Source organism: Marmota monax, unplaced genomic scaffold, assembly GCF_021218885.2.
Source record: "Marmota monax isolate L192 unplaced genomic scaffold, Marmota_monax_Labrador192_F-V1.1 WCK01_AAM20220418_F8-fsc00013, whole genome shotgun sequence".
In the NCBI taxonomy this organism is placed as follows: domain Eukaryota; kingdom Metazoa; phylum Chordata; class Mammalia; order Rodentia; family Sciuridae; genus Marmota; species Marmota monax.
In genome coordinates this window covers 454,610-478,003 of record NW_026692202.1, presented here as the reverse complement: position 1 = coordinate 478,003, position 23,394 = coordinate 454,610, and the positions used below count along the sequence as shown (strand labels likewise).

Genomic DNA, 23,394 nt, shown 5'->3' with positions numbered 1-23,394 from the left:
GTGGAATGAGATAGACATCATTATCCAAAGTACATGTATAAAGACATGAATGGTGTGAATATACTTTGTGTATAACCAGAGATATGAAAAATTGTGTGCTATATGTGTAGTATGAATTGTAATGCATTCCGCTGTCATATATAACAAATTATAATAAAAAATTAAAACAAAACAAAAAAAAGAACTAAGAATGCTCCAAAACTTATGACAAATACCAAGCCTCAGATTGAAGAAGACTTTTGGATTCCTAGGACCGTAAATAAAATGAAACCTATACTATCACCACATTCTATAGATATTACAAGGTCAATAAATACATATTATGAACAACTTTATGCCAATAAATTCAACAAGTCAGATGAAATGGAAACAAATGAAAAATCTTAATTTAGTTTCTATTAACAAAATTAAATCTTTCATAAAAAATCACCCCCAAAGAAAACAGTAGGACTAGGTGGTTTCACTGGTGAATTTTATCAGTTTTTAAAAAATAAATAGTGTCAGTTTTACATGACCTACTAGAAAACAGAGGTGGGTACACTTTTATGAGGCCAACATAATACTGATAGGAAAATCTGACAAAGACATTCCCCCCAAAAGAAAGCTATTATTTTTCCTGAACAGCAATACAAAAATCATTAATAAAACATTAGCAAATCAAATACAACAACATAAAAAAATCAAATCCAACTATATATGAAGAGCTCTAGTCATGGATAAAGCATGTGTTTATTCTAGAAATGAAAAGTTCATTAATATTTGAAAATCAACATAACCAATTCTGTTAATAAAATAAAGGAGAGAAACCATATCATCAGTTCAAAAGATACAGAAAAGGTATCATAAAATATTTTCAACTCCAAGTCAAGATAAAACCTTTCAGCAAATTTGAACTGGAAGAGAATATCCCCTCTTCCAGTAGAGGGCATGTATAAAAACCCTGCAGCTAATATCACACTTAATGGAAAAATAAAGAATGCTTTCCCCACTGAGGATGGGATCAAATCAAGAAAGTCTGGTCTTAGGCTCATATCACTCTTATTCAACACTGCACTGATGGTCCTACCCAGGGTAATAAAACAAGGACAAGAAACAAAAGGCATCCATATAAAAAAGAAAGTGCATAATGTCTCTTTACAGATGACATGATTGTTTACATTAAAATTTCTAAGGAATGTACAAAACAATTATTAGAATAAGCAAGCTTATTAGCCAGTTTATAGGACACAAAGTTAATAAACAAAAATCAACTGTACTTTTGCATATTAACAGCACACAACTGGAAAGTGAAATTTCAAAGATCTAATTACTGCCAAAAACATTAAAAAAAAAAAAAAAGGACATGCAATACCTCTATGCTGAAAACTATGAAACAACTGAGAATTCAAGCAGAGATAAACCATGCTGAGAGCCTGGGAGCCTCAAAAATTGTTAAGCTGCCAAATGTCCTCCAAGTTGAGCTATAGATTCAGAGTAATCCAGTGAAAAATGCCACCAATCCCTCCCTTTTTTTTTTTTAACAAATTGTCAAGCTTACACTAAATTTCAGGTGTAAATGCTAAGGACCTAGAGTATCTAAACAATTTTGAAATATAATAAATCGGAGGGTTTTTAGTATGTAAATCCAAGACTTAGAAAAAGTACCAGTAATTTAAACCATGAAAATGTACCATGCTTATCTCCTGTAGGGGAAAGCATAGTTGACTGATGACCTTGGCCCTTAGCTTTCTGAATCTACCACAATATTTATGTCAAGGCCAAGTTTTTTTCTTTCTTTTTTTGTGGCACTGGAGATCGAACCCTGGGCCTTATGCATACAAGGCAACCACACTACCAACTGAGCTATATCAACAGCCCTTCAAGGCCAAGCTTGACAGAGCACAGCATGGTTAAGAATTACTAGCCCATTCCTATAAGAGGCAATGTTGGCTTCAGGACTCCCCATAGGCTTAACTAAAACTTTCTTAGAACAGTACTGCAGTCTAAGACACTTTCCAATCAGTCCTCCTTTTCCGTTCCTTTCCTTTGGCATACGAAGGTTTCCACATGCCTATTCTGACTGCCCTACACTTTCTCCTTCATAGCATTTCCATAATAAATTCATTACACATGGAATCCTGTCTTGGCATACTCACCTCCATGGACCTAAACTAACATAGGCAGTGGCAGGAGTAGTCTGAAATTCTAAGTGTTAGAATAGAATTTTAGACTGTCTTATTCATTGCTTGGTGGGCAAAGAGGATGGCATCCTGAATTTGTGAGCATGAAGTCTCTGGCACAAGATAGTGGCCAAATTACTAGATTTCACCAATATGTTCGGAAAAAATGTTGGGGGGGGGGCTAAGGTTGTGGCTCAGCAGTAGAGCACTTGCCTAGCACGTGTGAGGCCGTGGGTTCGATCCTCAGCACCATATAAAAATAAATAAATAAAATAAAGATACTGTGTCCAACCACAACTAAAAAGTAAATAAATTTTTTTTAAAAACATTGGGGAGGAGAATACCCTTCTATGTGCAACGTTTCAGGTATTTCAGTGGAATGGAGAAAACAATGCCTACAAGGACAATGTAGCTGGTTGGTTATTGCTAAGTTGATGTGAGGCTCTACAGAGGGATGAGAAAGTGAGGACTCTTAAGAGGTTAAAATCTAAGTGTGAAAGTTGAGTTTGGTAGCTTACAATGAAGCCCTTATTTGTTACTAAGGAAGAATAAATATAGTTGAATGGCTGATTAAAGATTTGCTTATTAGAAGCAGAGAATTCTAGAGACATTTAAATGTTCAGTTGAGGTAGGCCTACTGTATTAAGGCCAGAAACATTTGAATGAATATAAACAATGGCCACAGTGGCAAAAATGAAGCCTCCATCTTACCAAAGCCAATCTATTGCTGCCTCTGAATGTTAAGGAATTAACTGTTCATCTGATTGTATATAAAAAAGCAAGAACCAAGAATAAATTTGATCTTAGCCAAAAGGCCAAGAAGCAATGAAGAACCAAGAATAAAGAATAGTAAAGATAATATTAAAAACAAGGTAGACAGGCTTGCTTTCTGGATATCACTTATTTTAAGGCTATAACAAATTAAAAAATGTGATACTGCTGTAAGGAGAGACCAATAAAGTCTATAAACAGACTCATGTATTTGTGTATGTTCATGCTGTCATCATTATATAATCCATATTATACAGTCATATATCAGCATAAACATATATTTATTTCTTATCTGTGTTTATGTGTTTTTGAAAAAATAGCCTGAAGAGCAGTGGAAAAAGGACAATCTTTTCAGTAAAATGGTGCTGGCTCAATTGGATACAAAAACAAAAGAAAACTTCTACTTTCACCACACACACACATACACACACACACACCCACTCGTGTGTGTGAAACAATTCCAGATGGATTGTAATTTAAATGTAAAAGGTAAAACAAAAAAATCTCTTGAATACAGACAATACAGGATAATCATTTATAACCTTAGCACAAGAAAACAGTTCTGAAACAGGACATAGAAAGCACTAACCAAAAAACGGATTAAATGGTCTATATTAAACTTAGTAATAACCTTTCTTCAAAGGACACCATTAAAAGAAGATACCACCATAGAGAAAAAAGATATGGCTAAAAAAACACATAAAAGATGCTCAACCTTATTAGTAATTATGTAAGAGAAAATTTAACAAGAAAATGTCACATGCCCACAAGAATGCCTTAAAATTAAATAGAATAATTCCAGAGGTAGCAAGGATGTGAAGCAACAGGAATTCTTGGACTGCCAGTGGGAATATAAATTGGTACAACTTCTTTGAAAAACACTTTGGCATTATCTCATAAGACTGAAGATATGCACATCTTTTTTGGGGGTGGGCGGCGGCAGGTACCAGGGATTGAACTCAGGGGCACTGGACCACTGAGCCACATCCACAGCCCTATTTTGTATATATATATATATATTTTTAATTTAGAGACAGGATCTCACTGAGTTGCTTAGCACCTTGCTTTTGCTAAGGCTGGCTTCCAACTCGAGATCCTCCTGCCTCAACCTCCTGAGCTGCTGGGATTACAGGCATGCATTACTGTACCTGGCTAATTTCACTTCTTGGTATACTTAACAGAAATGTCTACACACGATTAAGAAATACATGCAAAAATGTTTATAGCATCATCATTAGTAAAAGCCCCCAACTGTAAACTAAAATATCCATCAAAAGAATGGATAAATTGTGGTGTATTTATATTATGGACAGTGAAAATAAGACAGTTTACATGTAAAAACATGGTTAAATCTCAGAAACAAAATTAAGTAAATCAGACACAATTAAAATATTCAGAAACACATGCTTAGGATGTAAACATTTAGATAGAAGCAAAGTGATTATCACTTTGAGATTGAAGTTAGGTAACAGGTGGGGATTAAGAGGTAGCATTCTGGAGTGATGGCAATATTCTATGTTTTGACCTGGATGATGGTTACACTACAATAGAAAACTGAGCTGCCCCTTTCTGTACAATATGTTCCACAATTAAAGATTAAACAACCAAAAGGAATGGATTGGTGTTTGATGAAAAACCTAGTATTTGGCTAGTAGGCCTTCTCTGAGTTACTTTATAAATAATGATAAGCAGTTTACATTGAATTACCCATATTCTTTTGCTGAGACCCTCTGCCAGACATTTCTGAGAAGGCTTGCTAAGGGTAAAGAGTTTACTGCCAAAGAACTGTGGAAAGTTAACCAATTCAAGAATTAAACTTTAAAATTTGGGCTCATCTTAATATGCTCTAAAACCCCAAATTAATTGACTATATTATAAATATTTATTATTTGAGTTGAGGGGTATATTGTCAAAAGAAAAAGGATTCCTGCTGACTGGAGTACAATTTGGCAGATGTGATAACTCAGATATGAAAGAGAGACGCAGGATATCAAAATTCCAAATACCCTCTTTTTGCTTCTCCTTTGTTTCAAATTACATAATCTTCATCCACAGAAGAATATTTAGAAGATTTGTAAGATAACTGAATAAAGGGTAGTTATGCACTTTAAAATGAGAAGATATAAGTAATGTAGGTTTAACAGTGGGGTAAAAAGGGGGCTTCATAAAAACCTAAGTAGAAAGAAAATCAAGATGATATTGAGTTTAGGGGAGGTAGAACAAAGTATTGCAAAGACAGAAAAGATTATTTGCAGATTGACAATCCAGGAGAACCTGTAAATGTACTTGATGAGAAAAAGAGATCAAACTTGCATTACAGCAATTTAGATGAGAAGAACTTCAATATGGGAGTTCAATCATGGGATTGAGACATTAAAATCAGTCAATGTTCCCTAGAGATCATCCTTGCATCCCACTCAAAATCCTAGTTTGATGAATTCTGTTGTCTGACAATTGACTTCAGAGTGCTGAAAACAAAGTGCCACATGTTGTTTATTGGAGCCAGTATAAATACATGGTCACCAATCTCAAAATTAGTTCAATAATTTCCTATGTCCCTAGAGAGCTTTCTCATTTTTCATAACTATTTCAGATCATCTCTACTTCTCTTAAAACCATTGACACGCCTCCTGGGTTCCTCAATCATCCTGAGCAGTGTTGTCATCTACAGAGGAAAAAGATGCCATTGTCTCAATTTTGGGGACCAGACCTTCAAACTTAACTGTTCACAACTACCCTCTGTCCTGCAGAAGTTTCATTCCACAAATAAAAATTTAATCACTTCAACCATGCCAGTGATCCTCTTCCTGCCTTAAGTCCCAACCTACATCACCCATCCTCATACACCTGCTCCTCCTCTAACATTCCTTGTATCATTAACTCAGGACCTAAGGTGTCATCTTTGACTCCCATTTCCAATGACCAAATCTAATTTATTCTAATTATAATTTGGATCTCCTTATCTAACTCCTCTGCCATCACCCTAACTATCTTTATTATCTGTCACCTATTCTAACAGCTTGACTGGTCTCCAAGATGACTTCTAATTCATTTACCATTTTATAGCCATTCTAATATGTCACTTCTCCAATTTTATTGCCCGTGGAATAAAACAAAACTTTTTAACTTGATTCTGAAGAGCCTCTCATGATTTGCTCCTGCTTAACCTTCCTGATCTACTGGGCGTTCCACTCCCTGCATTCTCTGCACCAAGTCTTTCTAGACATCCACAGACTAGAAGAGACTCCACACATTTGTCTGTTTAAGTGAATCTCAAAACCACAATATCATTTCCCTTAGAAGGCCTTTCCTGACTTTGAATACATTTGATCTCTGTGCATAAAGCTTCCCTAACATAACATCTATTGTTTTTTGTTAATTTATCTGTATACTCAGAAAGGAGGGCTCTGTCTATTCACTGTTGTGGCCCCAATACACAGTGCCAGCAGTCTCAAGACTCTGTAGGCATCCAAAAATGTTCCTGAATATATGGAAAGAAATATAATAATATATAATAAAAATAAACCCTTAATAAGAGAAGATGTTCCTTTATTGAGAATTGTTTAGACAAATTGTTGCTACATACTTTGAAGTTAAAAGTACACTTCATGGCTTTCCTAGATAGGAATGAAATAGATGCTTTAAGTAATATTGGAAGATGTTATAATAGAAGACATATTTTGACATAATGGCTTCTATGTCTTTTAATACTGTTTCCAGGTCAGAGAAGTGGATGAGGAGTTTTATTACTCCTGAAGACATCTGTGTCTTTATCAAGAGTTGTATTGAAAAATCTAGCCTAAAGCCAGGATGGATAAATAAGGAATTTATCAAAAGGTCTTTTTGAATATAATATATAAATGGCCTACTAGGATCACATTTATATAGATATTCAAGATCATTACCAAATTTACAGAAAAGAAACTATAAATATCTTTAAAAAAAGATGACTTCAATACATGCTGTTGTTGTTTTTTTTTCTCTAAAGGAAAAAAAAAAAAAGTCAGAGCAGCTGGCCTTACAATAATGAGAAAAAGGTATTGATAACTAGCCCTTAAAAAAAAGTGTCTGAAATGTTCATTCAAGGCTGGTATTCATTCTTTATTCAGAGCCTGTTTGTCAGGCTTGAAAAGCAACAGAGATTGAATTTTATAGCCAATTCAAACAGAACATAAATAAACTATTCTCAATACATCAATGAATAAAGGAAGGAAAAAACTTATTCTTTGTATTACAAGGCCCTATACATTTCATCCATTTATAGTTATAACTTTAACTAATTAGTCAAATGACAAAACCTAGAAATTCCTATTCCGTTTCATTAATTCAATACAGAAAAGCTATCTTTAAATCCTGATTTTTACATGAGCATCTTGCATCAATTTAGTTGCATTTAAAATTTTAAATATATACCTTTTAGTTGTAGATGGACATATACCTTTATTTTATTTTTATGTGTTGCTGAGGATGAAACTCAGTGCCTCAGATATGCCAAGTGAGTGCTCAACCACTGAGTCAATTCCAGCCCTGATTTACTTGCATTTTTATTGTGAATATTAAAGAGATAATGGATTCCAAAAGAAATTTCTTGAACTATTTAGAAGTTTTAAATAATTTATTTTATACTTGCTTCAGTTTAGGGAGTCAAAGTGTTATTTTTTTGTTTTGTTTTTAAAAGCTGGTATCAAGAAAACGAGAAAAATAAAGAGCAGTGGTTTGTTTACCAAGGGCAAAGTTAAAGTTGTGGATTGAAAGTAATTGATGAGAATTCCCATAAACTAAAACACAATCAATTTTGACCTCTCCTTAAGAGATGCTTCAGAGATATAAATGATTTTAACTTTTGGGCCAGAAGATTCATTCCTACACTTTCCACTTATTAAAATATATATTCAAATACACCCACATAGCTCTGATGAAATTGAGACTAATTTAACATCAACGGTGTTACTGAGTTTGGTGGAGAATGAAATTTAAAACAAGAGCAGTGCCTAGGAAGGAAGCAGCAAGAAGGCCCTCCCCCAGATGCTGAACAGATACTGGGATCATCTTCTGGAAATTCCCAGCCTCCAGAAGACTAAGCCACATAAACTTCTATTCTTTATAAATTAAAAAAAAAAAAAAAAACCCACAGGAGAGAATGAAAAAGGGCATATTTCTGAGCTATTTATAAGAGATATTTTGGGTTGCCTATTTAAAACAACACTCCAGCTGTTTTGTGAGTAATCTATTTGGCAATTTCAAGTAGGTAATAACCATGATGAAAAATAGTGTAAGAGTATCATCTGAGGAAAGATTACAATAAAAGAATTAGAAAAATTCAAAAGGAATATGAATGTCAGTTATGGTTATCAGAGAAAACTTCGTGGAAATATGGATGTGAAGTAGGTTGGGTAGAGAAAGGGGAAGATTTTCTAAAAGTGGAAATAGAGTTGTTCCATAATTTACAAAGCAAAACCCAAAGGAAACTTATTCTTATTTAAATGTCTTTTAATAAATATTTATAATCTGAAAATGTTTTTGAAGTCATCTAATCTGCCCAAATCGATTTTCAGCTGGGAAAGGCAGCAGTGATAGCTTAAAATGTGTCACAAATCTGAAGCTTATGGGTATCCCTTACTTAGGAAAAGATGTAGAGACTTTCCCTCAACAATGACCACATTTCATCCCACACACCACAGCTGCTAGGTACTGCCCTCTCTCCCTTCTGTCTCTCTTATTGGGAAGGAGAAATGGAAGAAACAGTGTCACAAATGTCAAAGGACTGAAAGTCTCAAGGAGGTAGAATAAACACAAAATAAAGATTAAATAAGTTAAGAACTAAAATGTGTTCACTGGATTTAATAATATGGGCATAAATGGATGACCTCAATCAAAACAAGTGAGGCCAATTATTACTTCAGAGTATACAATTTATTTTTTCTAGGTTTATGTGTAACCTCCTGAATACTAAAATATTTCAATGATAAACAGCCACTATCCAGTAACATTCTTTCTTCTTATAGTAATAAAACTGACTCTTAAATGATTTGTTCCAAAATTATTTCAGCAGGTTAAGTTGAAAATCTAGATGAAAAGGTTATTCTGATTTTAAAGTAAATACTACATATGTGACCTCTTCAGCCTGCAAACACTTTCTTATTTTCCAGAAATGTTCTAAAAACAAAACAAAACAAAATCTATCATGAACTATTTAGGATACATATTGCTAGGCTTTAGTGATTAATGCATCTACTTTTACTATTAGAAAATCTTTGGCAATTTCCTTTTTATTACCGTTAACTGCTCCAACTCCAGTAACAATGTTTTGTTTATGTGGCCATGGTTGAGCTTTATTAAAAAAGCGTTAAGTTTTTAGTTTTTAACCATGGGCACACTTAGGAAGACAGACTTTAAATTGTGTCATATTTTCTATGGTTAAATTTGAACTGCATTTTTGTAAAGCTGGAAACAAACCTTGACTGACTATCTAGGCTCTTGGTGTAAGCTAAGCTACCCAAAAGAACAAGTCAAATCCTGTTTATTGAAGCCATCAAGACATGTTTTTTATATCCAAATTGAATTGCTACATTTGAATTTGGTTCATCATTTCTGTTCTATAAAGATTATAGGTCATTAGTTTTTTTTTTGTCTAAATGAACAAGTGATAATGTTGACCATGTAACAAATATTTATTTATTTATTTGGTACTAGGGACTGAACCCAGGGGTGCTTAATCACTGAGCCAAATCCCTCGCCCTTTTATTAAATCTAATTTTAAAAAAAAGGTTTTGCTAAGTTGCTTGGGGCCTCAGTAAGTTGCTGAGGCTGGCTTGAACTTGTGATCTTCCTGCCTCAGCCTCCTGAGCCACTGGGATTATAGGCATGCACCACTGAATCCAGCTCAACTATTTACTGTCACAATAATCTTGCATGAAATAACTCACCTCAAAACTCAGGTGTAAGAAAATAAGCCTTTATTTTTGTGCATGAGTTGATGGGTCAGTGGCTAGGCTAGGCTAGGCTTGTCTTGGCTAGGCTTGCTCACCTCTATAGTCAGTCAGCAGGAAAGCTTGGGCTTGGCTGGTCTTACCTGGTACAATTCTCTTCCATGAGGTTTCTGATATTCAGCAGGGGAGCCTGGGCTTATTCTCAGGGCAGACAAAGAGATCTGAGAAGAGAGTAAGTGAAGCTTGGAAGGTCTCTTCAGGCCTAGGTTTAGTATTGGCATAATATCAATTTTGCCACATGCTAATGCAAAATTTAGGGATACCTAGATTTAAGGGAGTGGGAACAATACTCAAAACTTTTTTTAAAAAATTTTTTTTTAGTTGCAAATAGACGCGATATCTTATTTATTTATTTTTCTGTGGCGCTGAGGATCAAATCCAGTGCCTCACATGTGCTAGGCAAGTGCTCTACCACTGAGCTACAACCCCATCCTGTACTCACCTCTTGTTGGGAAGAATTAGATTCTGCATTGCAAAAGTGGTAGATATAGGCAAAGGTGGAATACCGAAGTCGCCTTTAAAATCAACTTACTCAAACCTCATTTAGTCTTTTCAAACTAGGTAATCTAATAATAATGCTGCTTCCCCTTGAACCCTAAATCTGCTTGTTTAAACATTAATAACTCATTATCATTGTAAATTATAACATCAAGAATGCAGTTAAAATGAAGACAAGATATGCTGAAATTAGATGGCAAATTCAGTTTTAATTTAAGATCTCAAGGAGTGGAAAATATAAATTTTTTAACCTTTGAAAAAAATGATTTAGTGATTACAATATGAATATGTACAACTAAGAGAAAATTATATTGCTGAAATTGTTTTTAAATTTTCATTTACTATTTATTTATTAATAAAGGGGATTGAATCCAAGGGCATTCTACCACTAACATAAATCCCTAGCTTTTTAAAAATTTTATTTGAGGCAGGGTCTTGCTAAGTTGCTAAGGTTGGCCTCAAATACAGTCCTTTTGCTTTGGTCTCCTCAACTGCTGTGATTTTAGGTATGTTGCCATCATGTACAGCTTTGCAGTATTTAAAGCTACTTTGGAGTATTCGATAAGTGATCAGAAACAGTTTTATTCAAACAGCAACACCCAGGAACCTTTAAAATGAACCATTTATTAAATCAGACTGTTATTTCTAACAGTTATGTAAGTTACATGTATGTTTAATTCAGAGTATTTCACATGGAAAATTTTTAAACTCCTATAGGCAAGCAAAATTGTATCACACAATATATAAGTGGGAAAGGAGTACTGCTAAACATTCAAATAAGGCAAGTATTTAAAACAATAAAATAATAATAAAAAATTTAAGCATTCCTTTAAGAGAATTCAACACTACAAGCTAAATGTACTTTCTGAGTGTATTCATATATCAAGGCAGTGTTTCTTCTTTTAAAACATCAGGAAGTAGAATAAGGCTCATTAATATTACAGCTGCCCTCAAGATTTCAATCTCATTCGCTTTCTTTAAATTAAAATTCACGAAGTGCACAATTAAGATATATCAAAAAACTGAATCTGCTACTCTAACAACAGCTGTCCATGCTTAATACTTAGTGGTTTGTTGGACCGAATTATGTCTTTTCAGGGAAAAAAAAAATAAACCACTGTAAAACATTTAGTTTGAAATGTATGCTAATACTTTTCTTCAAAATCAAAAATTATGGAGGAAAAGGGTTATTTATTATAAGGAATAGAAAGCAAAACACTAGAATGACCAAACATTTTCAAAGAACAAGCACCACAAAGGACATTTGCATTCAGTTTTGTAATATTTATCAATGCATTTTTCTTATTCCAACCAATCTACTTCATCAAATTCTGAATCATCTTCTGAATCACTATATTCCACAGCAATACGGCGAGACAGGATGGTGGCAACATCATTTTCAATGCGTTCATGCTTAGCTTCCTGTTCACGCTGCTCTTCTACTTTGCGTAGTTGAATACCTGATATAGTAAATCCAAACCATTCATTTTAAATCAAAATGCTAAACACCAGATAGTATTATTTCTGGCATAAGATCAAATAAATATGAGAAATACTAATAGGAAAATAAGCAAGACCGATTAAAAATAATTTGAAGTAATTATAATCAGAGGCATTAAATCTTTCATTACATCATCATTTATGAGTTAATTAGTAAAACTTACCCAATGGATATCTACAGTTTATATTTATCTGTTATGGTCTACTGTACCTCCTGTTTACTATCCCTTAAAAAGTTAACCAGATAATACATTTCTTCTATTATCACTATAGTCAGATAAATTATACACTGTTGAATATATTTTCTGTCACTTTATTATCCTCTGTACTTGAAGGAAAAGCACTATTATTCATTTTATACTTCTGATTCCTGGCATATAACAGCTGCTTAAGAAACGCTAATTGGGGGAAAAAAAAAGAAATGCTAACTGAATAAATGAGTAACCATCCTATCAAGAAGTCTTTCTTGGTAACTAAGGGAAGAACCTTAACCCTTACTTAGCTTTACAGGCATCTAGAAGAACAAATGTCAATGCTATCCTAAATGAAAAGCTTTGACACTGAAGAAAAAAAACATTTTAAAATTCTATAATTTGTAAAACATTTTACATAAACACTAAACATAGAGAATTTAAATTTTCTATAATATTTACATCTGATATTTTAAGTTTCTCATTAACTCAATAAACATTTTAAGAATCCCTAAGTATGAAAATAAAATGATTAAATGTTTTGTATTTTCTTAAGAATAATTTAAAATATAAGTTGGACATACCTTTACTTTTGTACAAAAACAAAATTTTTTTTTGTTTTTTGTACAAAAACAAAAATTTTATAAATGAGGACTGCATTGTTGTCTTAAATATTTAGAAAATTTTCAATGCTACCACAGTGCTTTTCATGGTCCTGAAAAAATTACCTTTTCGTATTGCTTCCAGTAGTACACTCCTTGCGTCACTGATTACAGGTAGGGTTGATGGATGACGCTTTGGCTCAGAAGCAGGTATAACTTGTGATGGAGGAGATGGAGGCATTAATGGAACATGGGGACCTGGGGCAGTAGATGGTGTTGGATGTAGCCCAGAGGGAGGATGAGCAAGAGCTGCAACTGTGACAGGTGATGATGGTCGAATGCCAGGTGGAGGCAGAGGAGGCGGTGGTGGGGGTGGAGGCAGCCCCTGGACTTCACCTTGTGGGAGTGGATGAACTGGTACAGTCTCACATACTGGGGCAGCTCTAGCTACTGGTGGAGAGGGTTGTACTAGAGGAGGTGCAATTGGAGGAGGAGCTGGGTGAAGAACTCCAGGGGCAATCTGAAGAGGAGCTGGAGGTGGTGGTACAGCTGGAGCTTGCAAAGCAGTGGTTGGAGGTGGAGGTGGGGGAGGTACTGGAGGGGGAGGAGTGGAAGTCATTGAAGCTCTTAATGAAGAAGTTGACAAGGCAGATGGAAGAGGTGGTGGAGGAGGTGGGGGAGTGGGGCTCACAAACACAGGTGTTCTGCCTGTGGCTGGTGACTGAGGGCGATTTTCTATCAAACCTGTAGCAGAACTGAAATGATAAAGAAATCCTAGCAAGTTACTAAAGCTGAAAAAAAAATCTATAGAAACTATGATTAAAATTAATTCTATAAAAATAGATACATAAACATGTTCCTATAGAAATTTAAAATTTTTTAACACTATTTCAGAAGTAAGAATTAAAAGTACATCAATGAGAAAATTAGTGGGTGGTACTTTGGTTTGTAATATTCTATATCTATTTTTTTTATAACGGGATTGTACCCTAGGAGCAATTAACCACTGAATCACATTGCCAGTAGTTTTTTCCTTTTCATTTTTGAGATAGGGTCTTGTTAAGTTGCTGAGGTTGGCCTCAAAACTGCAGTCCTCCTGCCTCAGCCTTCTGAGTCGCTGGGATTACAGTCATGTGCCACCACGCCTTGCTTGGTCTGTAATATTCTTTTTTTTTTAATATTTATTTTTTAGTTGTAGTTGGACATAGTACTTTTATTTTATTTATTTATTTTTATGTGGCTGAAGATCGAACCCAAGGCCTCATACTTGCCAGGCAAGCACTCTACCGCTGAGCCACAACCCCAACCCTGGTTTGTAATATTCTAAACAGTCTCATCCTGTCATGCAAATTTCATATTCACTTAAGCATTTTATGCTAACTTTGTTGATAAATAAATAAAATTCTCAATTATACACTGATGAGTCTCTGTAATGATTCAATATTTATCATAATGCAATATTTGTAGCAATATCTGTGGCTAATACAATGCTGTATTTATATTGCACCTATTAAAAACTCATCATATGCCATTTCAGTGAAGTCAACGACAGCTAATTAAAACCACAAAAGCAAATTTACAGCCCTCTTTCTTCTTGAGGCTGGAACAACAAATGAACCAGTAATAAAAGGTTAGTTTAACAGAAAATTGTAAAGCTGATATCTAAGTTTCTTTAATACCTATTAAAAATGTACACTTTAGATAACTGAAGAAGATTTAACTTCAGAATAGCTTTACTAAAAGAGTATTACAAGCAAAACTGCTAATTGTCTTTGATGTTCTGAAACTATTTAAGTATTCATAGCTACATTTCTTACAGCCTAATGACAGTCCAAAAATTTCTTTTTTTTTCTTAATACACTGTACATGATATGCTTGATAACAAAGCTATAATAAAACAAAACATACTTTCTTTAAAGTAAATTGTTATTAAGTAAAATTTTCCTGGAGAATGTATCAGGTCTAATCAGAGAATGGCAAATTATATCCCATAGGCCAAATGTGACCAGTTCCTTGTTTCTATTAATGTAGTTTTACTGAGACACAGACACATTCATTTGGATATATACTGTGCATGGCTATTTTCATACAATGACAAAATTGACTACTTGTGACAGAAATCATATCACCATTAATCCTAAAACATTTAGAATTTGTTCCTTTAAAGAAAAAGCTTACCAACCCTTAACATAAAACATCACATGCTTGTCCCAACATACCTGATACAGGTGGGTATGGGTTTTGCATCTCCTGTTCCATGCATGGGTGGAGGCGGAGGTGGTTCATGTGGTCTGACTAAGACCCTTTCCTCAGCTCTAGTCAGAAGCTCACTCATCTGACTAAATGGCAAGGCAGAAAGTGAATAAGATCCATCCATATGATCCACGTAAGTCTGAGGTCTAAAAGAAATACACAGTATCAGTGCACTTTCTTGAATTACTGGTGAAATAAAGTGTTCTAAATGAAATAATTTATCTTTGAATACCAGTAGTTTAGTTATTTTTAAAAAACTTCTTACAGAAATGTATTCATAAAACCTACTTTTAAAACAAAGAATGCTGTTCATAAAGCAATCTTTACTTTAGTAAAGATTTAGTCTTATTTATTGTGACCATCAGTTACTTTATTATTTTATAATGAAATATTAATTTAATTTTTAAAGATTAAAAACATTACATATATAATCCTGTAATTTATATATAATTTTTATGTTTGTTTGTTTTGGTCCCAGGGATTGAACTCAGGGGCACTCAACCACTGAGCCACATCCCCAGCCCTTTTTTTGTATTTTCTTTAGAGATAGGGTCTCACTGAGTTGCTTAGTGCCTTGCTGTTGCTGAGGATGGCTTTGAACTGCAATCCTTCTGCCTGAGCCTCCCAAGCTGCTGAGATTACAGGTGTGGACCACTGTGCCCAACAACATGAAAATAATTAACTTTGGCAAATAGTGTTTAAAATTACCTGTCTATATTTCATTTTTTTTCTTCATAAGAAGCTTCCAATGACAGAATATGAAAACTGAAAATTTTTACCACATTCTTTTTATGAGAACTTGTTGTTCTCTTAAACTTACAGCTCTCAAAAGATCTCCCTGATTCTAGCACCACAGAGATGGCTAGCTCAATTCGTTGTGTCCTTTAAGTGTTCAAAAAGTGGGAAAGCACTCAGAAAATAGCTGAGTGACATAGCAACATGTGATCCAGATCATATTTAAGCAAAATTTCAGCTTGAACATGTAAAGTTTTATATTTATAGATTGTAGTTCCATCTGGGGACAAAGTTGGATTTAACAGATGTACACAGAGCAAGTCAGAAATATCTTATTTAGTTGTAATAAAAATGTCTGTCAACAGATAATTATTATTTTAAAATCTCAATTCTTTCAGTTTCTTTCAATAATGCAGATAAATATTATCTCTCAGATGTATATTTCTCTTAAAATAGGCCAAAATATTTCACAGTAATGGCCCAATAATTTACCTGTGTTATTCAAAAGAAAACATTCATCTCTTTTCCATTAAAAAGTCAACATGACAACACACAAATTTCTTCAGAGGCATGCCAGTGTAATGTGTTTGCTATGGTAGCTTGTTACTTAGAAAGGGCCCCTGGCGACTGATAATGGAAAAGGACCAATTCTATATTTCTGCAAAAGAGGTTGAGTAAATTTGTTTGAAAGTCCTGATATGTCTGAGGTGAGGAATGTGGCACAGAAAGGAAGTCAGTGGACAGAAAAAGGACAAAAAAGAACCCCTCTTCAACTCCCATTTTATATGCAAAAAAAAAAAAAAAAAAAAAAATCCAGACCCTACTCTACTGTGAAACTCTAGTAAACCTGAAATATTGAAGAGTTGAGACTTCAGATAAAAGTTAAAATAACAGTGAAAATCATTTACTCCAACCACCTCTTTCCACAGATGACAAGAATAAAGTCCAAATATAGGAATGACCTTGCCCAAGGTCAGACTTCAGAAGGCTCAACGGTCAGGATTTTGATATAATCTTTATAATTACAACAGGGTCTTCCAGTTCAACAGTCTAGGACTCAAAACTTAGCAGTACAGATATTGCAAATAAAGCCAATGTTTTATCATTAATTTAAAAATAACAACAAATAAAAGAAACAAAGAAAAGAAACCTTGTTTCAAAATGAGAGGCTGGGCCATTAGCAACTTCAATATGCTTATGTAAGAGATTAGCATCATCTTCAGCCAGCTCTGGACCTTGGGCCAGCTTCTGCCATTCTCTCCTCCTGTCATGAGGTGCTCTTGGTACTTTTTCTGGTTCATGAGGACGATCTAGATTTTTCTGCTATAACAGATGTATTGAAACAAAGCCAAATGCTGAAATGCTAATTTTTAAAAAGAGTTTACAACTATCATAAAATTTGAAAAGTTGAAATATTAAAGACAATACCATAATACGATAAAAGTAACACAGGGACAGTTCACTTATACATTCAGAGTTCAATTTTAGCTAGTCTGCAGTTATCCCAGTTTCTTGCCTTTTTTAAAACAATACAGGATTGAACCCAGGACTTCCCACATGCTAGGCAAGCACTCTATCACAGAGCTACATCCCCAACCCTTTCTGTTCTCTTATTTTGAGATGAGAGTCTCATTAAACTGCTGAAGCTGGTTTCAAACTTGTCATCCTCCTGCTTTAACCACCTGAGTAGTGGGGATTATAGGTGTGTTTTTGTGCACTTGCCATGTTTTGTAACCACAATTTTGAACTGATGTGCTGAACACATTGGAGTATGCTATGGTGGGTTGAATATGAGGTATCCCCAAAAGCTCAGGAGACAATGTGGCAATGATTAGAGGTGAAACGATTCAGTTAAGAGTGACATAGCTGAGTGACATAGCAACATGTGATCCATCTATAAACTAATTGGTAGATTAATCCACTTGATGATTAATAATTTGAAAGTATTCCTGTATTGGGTCTAACTATAGATCTGGTGTGAATGGAGGAAGTAGACCAATGGGGGCATGCCATTGAGGTTATAGTTTGTCCCCAGCACCTTACTGTCTTTCTCTCCTTTGTGACTGTCAGGAAATGAGTAGTTTTCCTTTCTACACCCTCCCGTTATGATGTTCCACCATCACCTCAGGCCCAGAGCAATGGAGTGGGCCAACCATGGGCTGAAACCATGAGCTGAAAAATAAACTTTTCCTCCTCTAAGTTATTCCTGCCAGGTGTTTTAGTCACAGTGATGTAAAAGTGACTAACAAATATGTCTAAGTAATAAACGGGGAGGTCAGAAATTCCTTTCAGATGAAAATAAAAACAAAACAACCAAAAAATAAAAAAATAAAAATCCCCAAACAAAAAACCCCTCCCTCTCTCCAAGATCTATTAGCTTGAAATTTCTGCCATAAATGATACATTGTTTGTTTCTAACCAATATGAAAATTTTCTAAGATTATGCTAACTGGGAAGCGACCAATTAGCTGGTTGACACATGGGAAACAAATTCTGTTATCCAACTAATCCATATTAATTGTATCACTCAACAGAACAGTGGGTTTTTAAACAATAGAATACAAGGTGATTCAAATTAGGGGAGAAAAGTCTAGAATAGGTATAACAAATATCAAATGCCTAGAAAAGCCAAGCAGATAACATACATGAATGAAGCTAGTCAGTGTATGATGGGGTAGGCTGTGAACTAGATAGACATATCTCATCTAATAAATTCCAGTTCAAAAACTTTAAGACCCCTCTTTTTGGCAAATGAAACCTGCCTAATGGCGTAATCTGGTTTGCCAGTCACCAGATTGCAAACTGGTTAGAACACAGGGACACTGTCTAGCACAGAAGATGACAAAAGGGCATTACAGAGATTGGGAAAAGTAGTAATAGCTACAAGACAAACAAGAATGATAAAGACAGATTTTGCCTCCTTCAAAAATGCATAAATCAAGTTGCTTCTTCTATATTTTCTGTTATCATTAACATAAAAGAAAGCAGATCCAAGTGAATGCATTAAAGTAGAAATTGACAACACAAGAGACAGATAACAGGAGTTTAGTAAGAATCTAACTTCTTTAAAACATTTGGAAAACTTTAGGATGTGCTCTTTGGCAAGAAAATATTAGCTTAATTTACTTACTTTACCAATATCTGCATATAATATTCCTTTATTTCTCCATACTAGAATGCCCTTCTCTTCCACGGTCCAATTTATTTTCATTTGTTCTTCAAGATTGTTTATAAAAGCTTTGTCTGCTGGCTAAAGCAGATGCTATTTTGTGTTACCCAAACCTCTAAACAAACCTCATTATGGCACTACCATACCATAATAATCTAATTGCTCATCTGCTTCCCTAGGAGACTCAGCTGTATAGATATAAAGACTTCAGTATGGATCCAAATAAAATAAAACCATCAAAGTACAGGATTAATAAAGTTCCATAAATGCAATAAACATAAACATACAAAAAATAACTTCAATTTTTAAAATCTCTTTTAATACCTTCTGTTTCCTCTTTTCCTTCCTCTTGTCCTCTGTATCTTGCAACATTTTTTCTTTCCACAGATCAAAGAAATATGAAGGATTGGTATAAAACTTCAAACCTTCTTTACCATCATCTCTGAAATACATAAATTGAAATGTATACTAGTAAGGCAAAGAGGCAATCAAATAGAAATAATTTTACTGAAATGTCTTTTCTTCTCACATTAGTAAAATATAACGTTAAAATATTGCCAAAATAGAATATTGCAGCAATATAAAATTTCTTACAAATGAGTAAGGAAAATGAAAAACCAGATACTTTCCAGAGTTAGTACTAAAAAATTAAAAGTATAGCTGGGCAACTCTCATCTCTAACTTCATTGAATGTCAAATTTTTCTGAAAGTCCTTTGAGAAATTTTAATAATTACAAAGAGTTCTGCCAAAAATAAAAGACTGAAAAGATAATAACATTATTTAGAATAAAAAGTTTTTACTGTTACTTCCAGTAGTATAATTTATTTATGAATTTAATTTACTAAACTAAAAGATGTCACCCAATAGTCATTTTAATAGCAACATTTATATCCAATAGCTTACATATTGATTTTCAGTTTTAAATAATTACTTTAATACCATTTTATGTGCTGTGCATCTTAAATTACCCATTTAATAATTCATGAGAAAACTCCAAAGAAAGGCCGAATAATTCCAGATTTTAAGTGGTAAAAAAGCATTTTTAAAACAAATACTATATAGTCATTATGCAAAAAGTTAATGTATATATAGATATATATATATACTTAGAGTAGATAGAACAAGCAAAAATAAAATACTTATTTTGTTAGTATGGTGGAATTTTGGGATCTTTATTTTTCATTTGAGTAAAAATTAAGTTAAAAGGACAATAACATTTCCTTGACCTTCATATTAACAGGTTTGTCAGTGCTTTTTCTAGTAATATTTGTTTAAAACAACCCCTTGAATATGTCTTTTTCTTTTGTATGCCAGAACCTTAGGAACTCATTTAGTGACAGAAAGAAAGGTTCTCTGTGTTGGCCAGAAGCACAATAAAATTAAGAACGTGTGGGGATTTAGCATTTAAATCTGCAGTCTGATATAAATAACAAGGCTTCTTACTTATTAACCTACTGACCTATAAGGAGTAAGTATGTTGAGAGGTGGAGGTTGTTCACAAACATCATATGTCTCTTGTAATGGAATAGGCAAAGTCTTGCGGTCGAAAAGCTGCTGATCTTGAATTGTAGAACTTCGGAAGGCTTTTCTCATTGTTATGTCTTGCAAAGACACTGAAACAAACAAAATACCAAGAATTCATTTTATTTTCCTAAAATGATTTGACCATTGAACAAATTCATATTCTGTAATTGTTTAAAAGCCAGAATGACTCAAAAGGTTATGACCCTAGTGGCTTATCAATCATGAATAATTTTAAATGCTTTATCATTATATTTATCATTATTATTCTGTGCCTAGTTTTCCAAACAACATGGATTTTAACTCAACTCTTGATTTTAAGGCTCAGAAGGTCCTAATGATTCCTGAAGTGCACCTACACTTTCCATCAAAATATATCTTTCTTGGCATAGAACACTTCCACCCTACATACTGGCAATTTGTTTTTGAAATGTTCATTTAAAGTGGTAGTAATATTTAATTAAAATAAGCAGACAAGACTAGCAATAAGCATACAAAAGCATATTAAAAGGCGGCACATTCTTACAGAATCAAACCTTAGGATTTCAGATACTTTTCAAATACTTTCTATTTCTAAGACAAAAGTACATAAATAAATTATAAGGAAGGAAACAGAAAGAATGGAAGAAAAGGTCTGGTTAAAATGTCTTCTTCATGTCAAAAAGTTAAGAGCTAAGTAGTATATGAAATAAAGAGATTAAAACAAAAACAGGTAGAAATAAAACGTCAGGAGATTAACATTGATGGCATTTATAGATAAAATCCTGATTGACCATAACATGTATTAAAACAGGTAAAAAGATTTATAATAAATTCATGTTTAATACCATTCTTAAATATACTCTTCTAACTAAAATATATACATGGAAGAAGATATGAATAAACTTACATTCTTCTTCTTTAGGATCAAGCTGTGTAACACTAACAGATAAACGGTCCACACGTTCTTGCAGTGAGTTAACTCTGAAGGAAAAACTATGTGCTTCATTGAATAATTCTCCAAATATATCTTCAGCATATTTACCTAAGCAAAAAATGAAACATATTTCATAAGATTTAATGTGATCATGATCATGGAGATAAATACTGAACAAATAAAGTACCGTCCTATTAAATTTGTCATTTATTTGGAAATATTTTAAACTTTAATCCTACCCTACAGGCACTAAGTCATGACAGAGTGGAAAAATAAATACACAAACTCTGGGAAATCTGATTTTAAATCCTGCTCTACCACCTTTTGCTCAATGACTTGTGCCTGAAGTGGAAATATTCAACTTACTTTACCGATATCTAGCTATCTGATGAGGGTCAGGGGAGATTATGATGTAAAAGTACATACAAACAATATTTCTTCTTTTTAAAAATTTTTGTTTATATTTGTAGATGGACAGAATGCCTTTATTTTGTTTATTTTTATGTGGTGCTGAGGATCAAACCCAATGCCTCATGCATGCTAGGCAAACGCTCTGCCACTAAGCTACAGCCCCAGCCCCAAACAATATTTCTTTTAATCCCAAGTCAGCATTTATACATAGACTCCACACTAGTCTCAACTGAATTTCAGGCCAGGTGACAGAATGCAAGAGTCCTCATAGACCTACTGGATGCCCTGTCTCAAATATGTCTAAGACCTAAGACATAGCTTCAGAAAACTTAAGAGTGATATTTTGCATTCTTATTATAATTTCTTTAAAAATCATCAAAAATTTAAAAACCATGTATTTCTCTAACTATGTAAATTCCTCTTATTAAAAAAAGCAAGCCAAAATAGCTAGAAGAAGGTTTCTACCTTTGGTAAATTTTGAACAGAGGGAGAAACAGACATTTAAATAAATATGAAAAGCAATTTAATAAACAATTAAATTCAAATCACTATGAGACCTTGATATCAAATTTCTCATCTGTAAAATAGGAATAAAAATATATGTCTCAAAAGGAAGTTATAGGAAGAGAGCAGAGGGCCTGGTGGTATACTTGATACAGAGTTGGAGCTCAACAACAGGTAAAAACCACACAGCAGAAAGCACCTAACTTTTGGGAGTGGAATGGTGTTCAAGAACCTAGTTGAACACAGGGAATCTTAACTTTTAGTCTGTATATCACCTGAACTTATATGCAGATTTATAATGCATTTGCATTTTTCTGGAGCTTTTTAATAATTAAAGAAAAAGTCTATGAGAGCCCCCCTTCCACATTTAAATACCAGTTTAGCAGATATCCCATTCATTCTTTTTAAATTTAACTCTGCCTCCCCCCCCCCCAGAGAAATGAGAAACAACTGTGTGCACATTTGAATTTCAACTCTTACATTATACCACTTCTCTACTCAAGAACCTGTATCTCATTATCTATGAATTTAAATCTAAATCCCCTCATCTAACATCTACATCCTCCATAATCAGGTTCCACCACACTTACCTAGTATCAGTTGTCTTTTTAATCCCCCTATATACGTATTATTTATTTTTGCCTCTATTTGTTTACCTAGGACATGCATACTGAAATATCTTCCTTCCCTATTCTTTTAAAATTCATTTGGTCCTTAAGGGCCCAAGTCACCTTTCATTCAGTAAGCCTCCCTTAATAATTTCACCTATGACTATCTCTTTTCTATAAGTTCTGTGATTTAAAATTCATGATGTTAACATCTGCTCATACTATTCAGAATGGTTTCTGTATTCTATACTTAGTTGGGATTCTTCAAATTTGCCAAATGAGATAAATTCTTTTAGAATAAGAACCATACAGCTTTATAATACAATGAAGTAATTCACTATTATCCGTCTAATGTCTACCAATCTAATTTGTGTTATCAATCCTTCTACCCTTCCAGCTTATGACCTATCTATATGCCGTGGTTTAGATATGAATTGTCCCCCATATGCTAGAAGCTTAGTCCTCAGTATGGTAACCTGAAACATTTAAGAGGTGGGGTCTTGTGTAAGACAATTAGGTCATGTGGGCAACACTCTCAGAAGGGATTAATACTATGTCTCACAGAG

At 33.8% G+C, this 23,394-nt stretch overlaps 1 protein-coding gene across 3 annotated transcripts in view; it reads right to left on the bottom strand.

Annotated features, from left to right (window-relative positions):
• Nucleotides 1-11,021: 11,021 nt before the first annotated feature.
• The window catches only part of Wasf1 (WASP family member 1), a 61,962-nt gene continuing 49,589 nt past the window's right edge, over nt 11,022-23,394 (bottom strand). For 2 of the 3 annotated variants that reach the window (XM_046432252.2, XM_046432261.2), the window contains exons 3-9: nt 21,279-21,413; nt 20,328-20,481; nt 19,192-19,309; nt 16,849-17,021; nt 14,930-15,109; nt 12,837-13,465; nt 11,022-11,877 (exon numbers count right to left, since the gene is read on the bottom strand). In XM_046432252.2, the coding sequence (XP_046288208.1) occupies nt 11,720-11,877; nt 12,837-13,465; nt 14,930-15,109; nt 16,849-17,021; nt 19,192-19,309; nt 20,328-20,481; nt 21,279-21,413 (1,547 nt within the window). In that variant the 3' untranslated portion in view covers nt 11,022-11,719. The remainder of the gene's footprint in view (nt 11,878-12,836; nt 13,466-14,929; nt 15,110-16,848; nt 17,022-19,191; nt 19,310-20,327; nt 20,482-21,278; nt 21,414-23,394) is intronic. The other variant, XM_058575018.1, reaches the window with a different exon arrangement.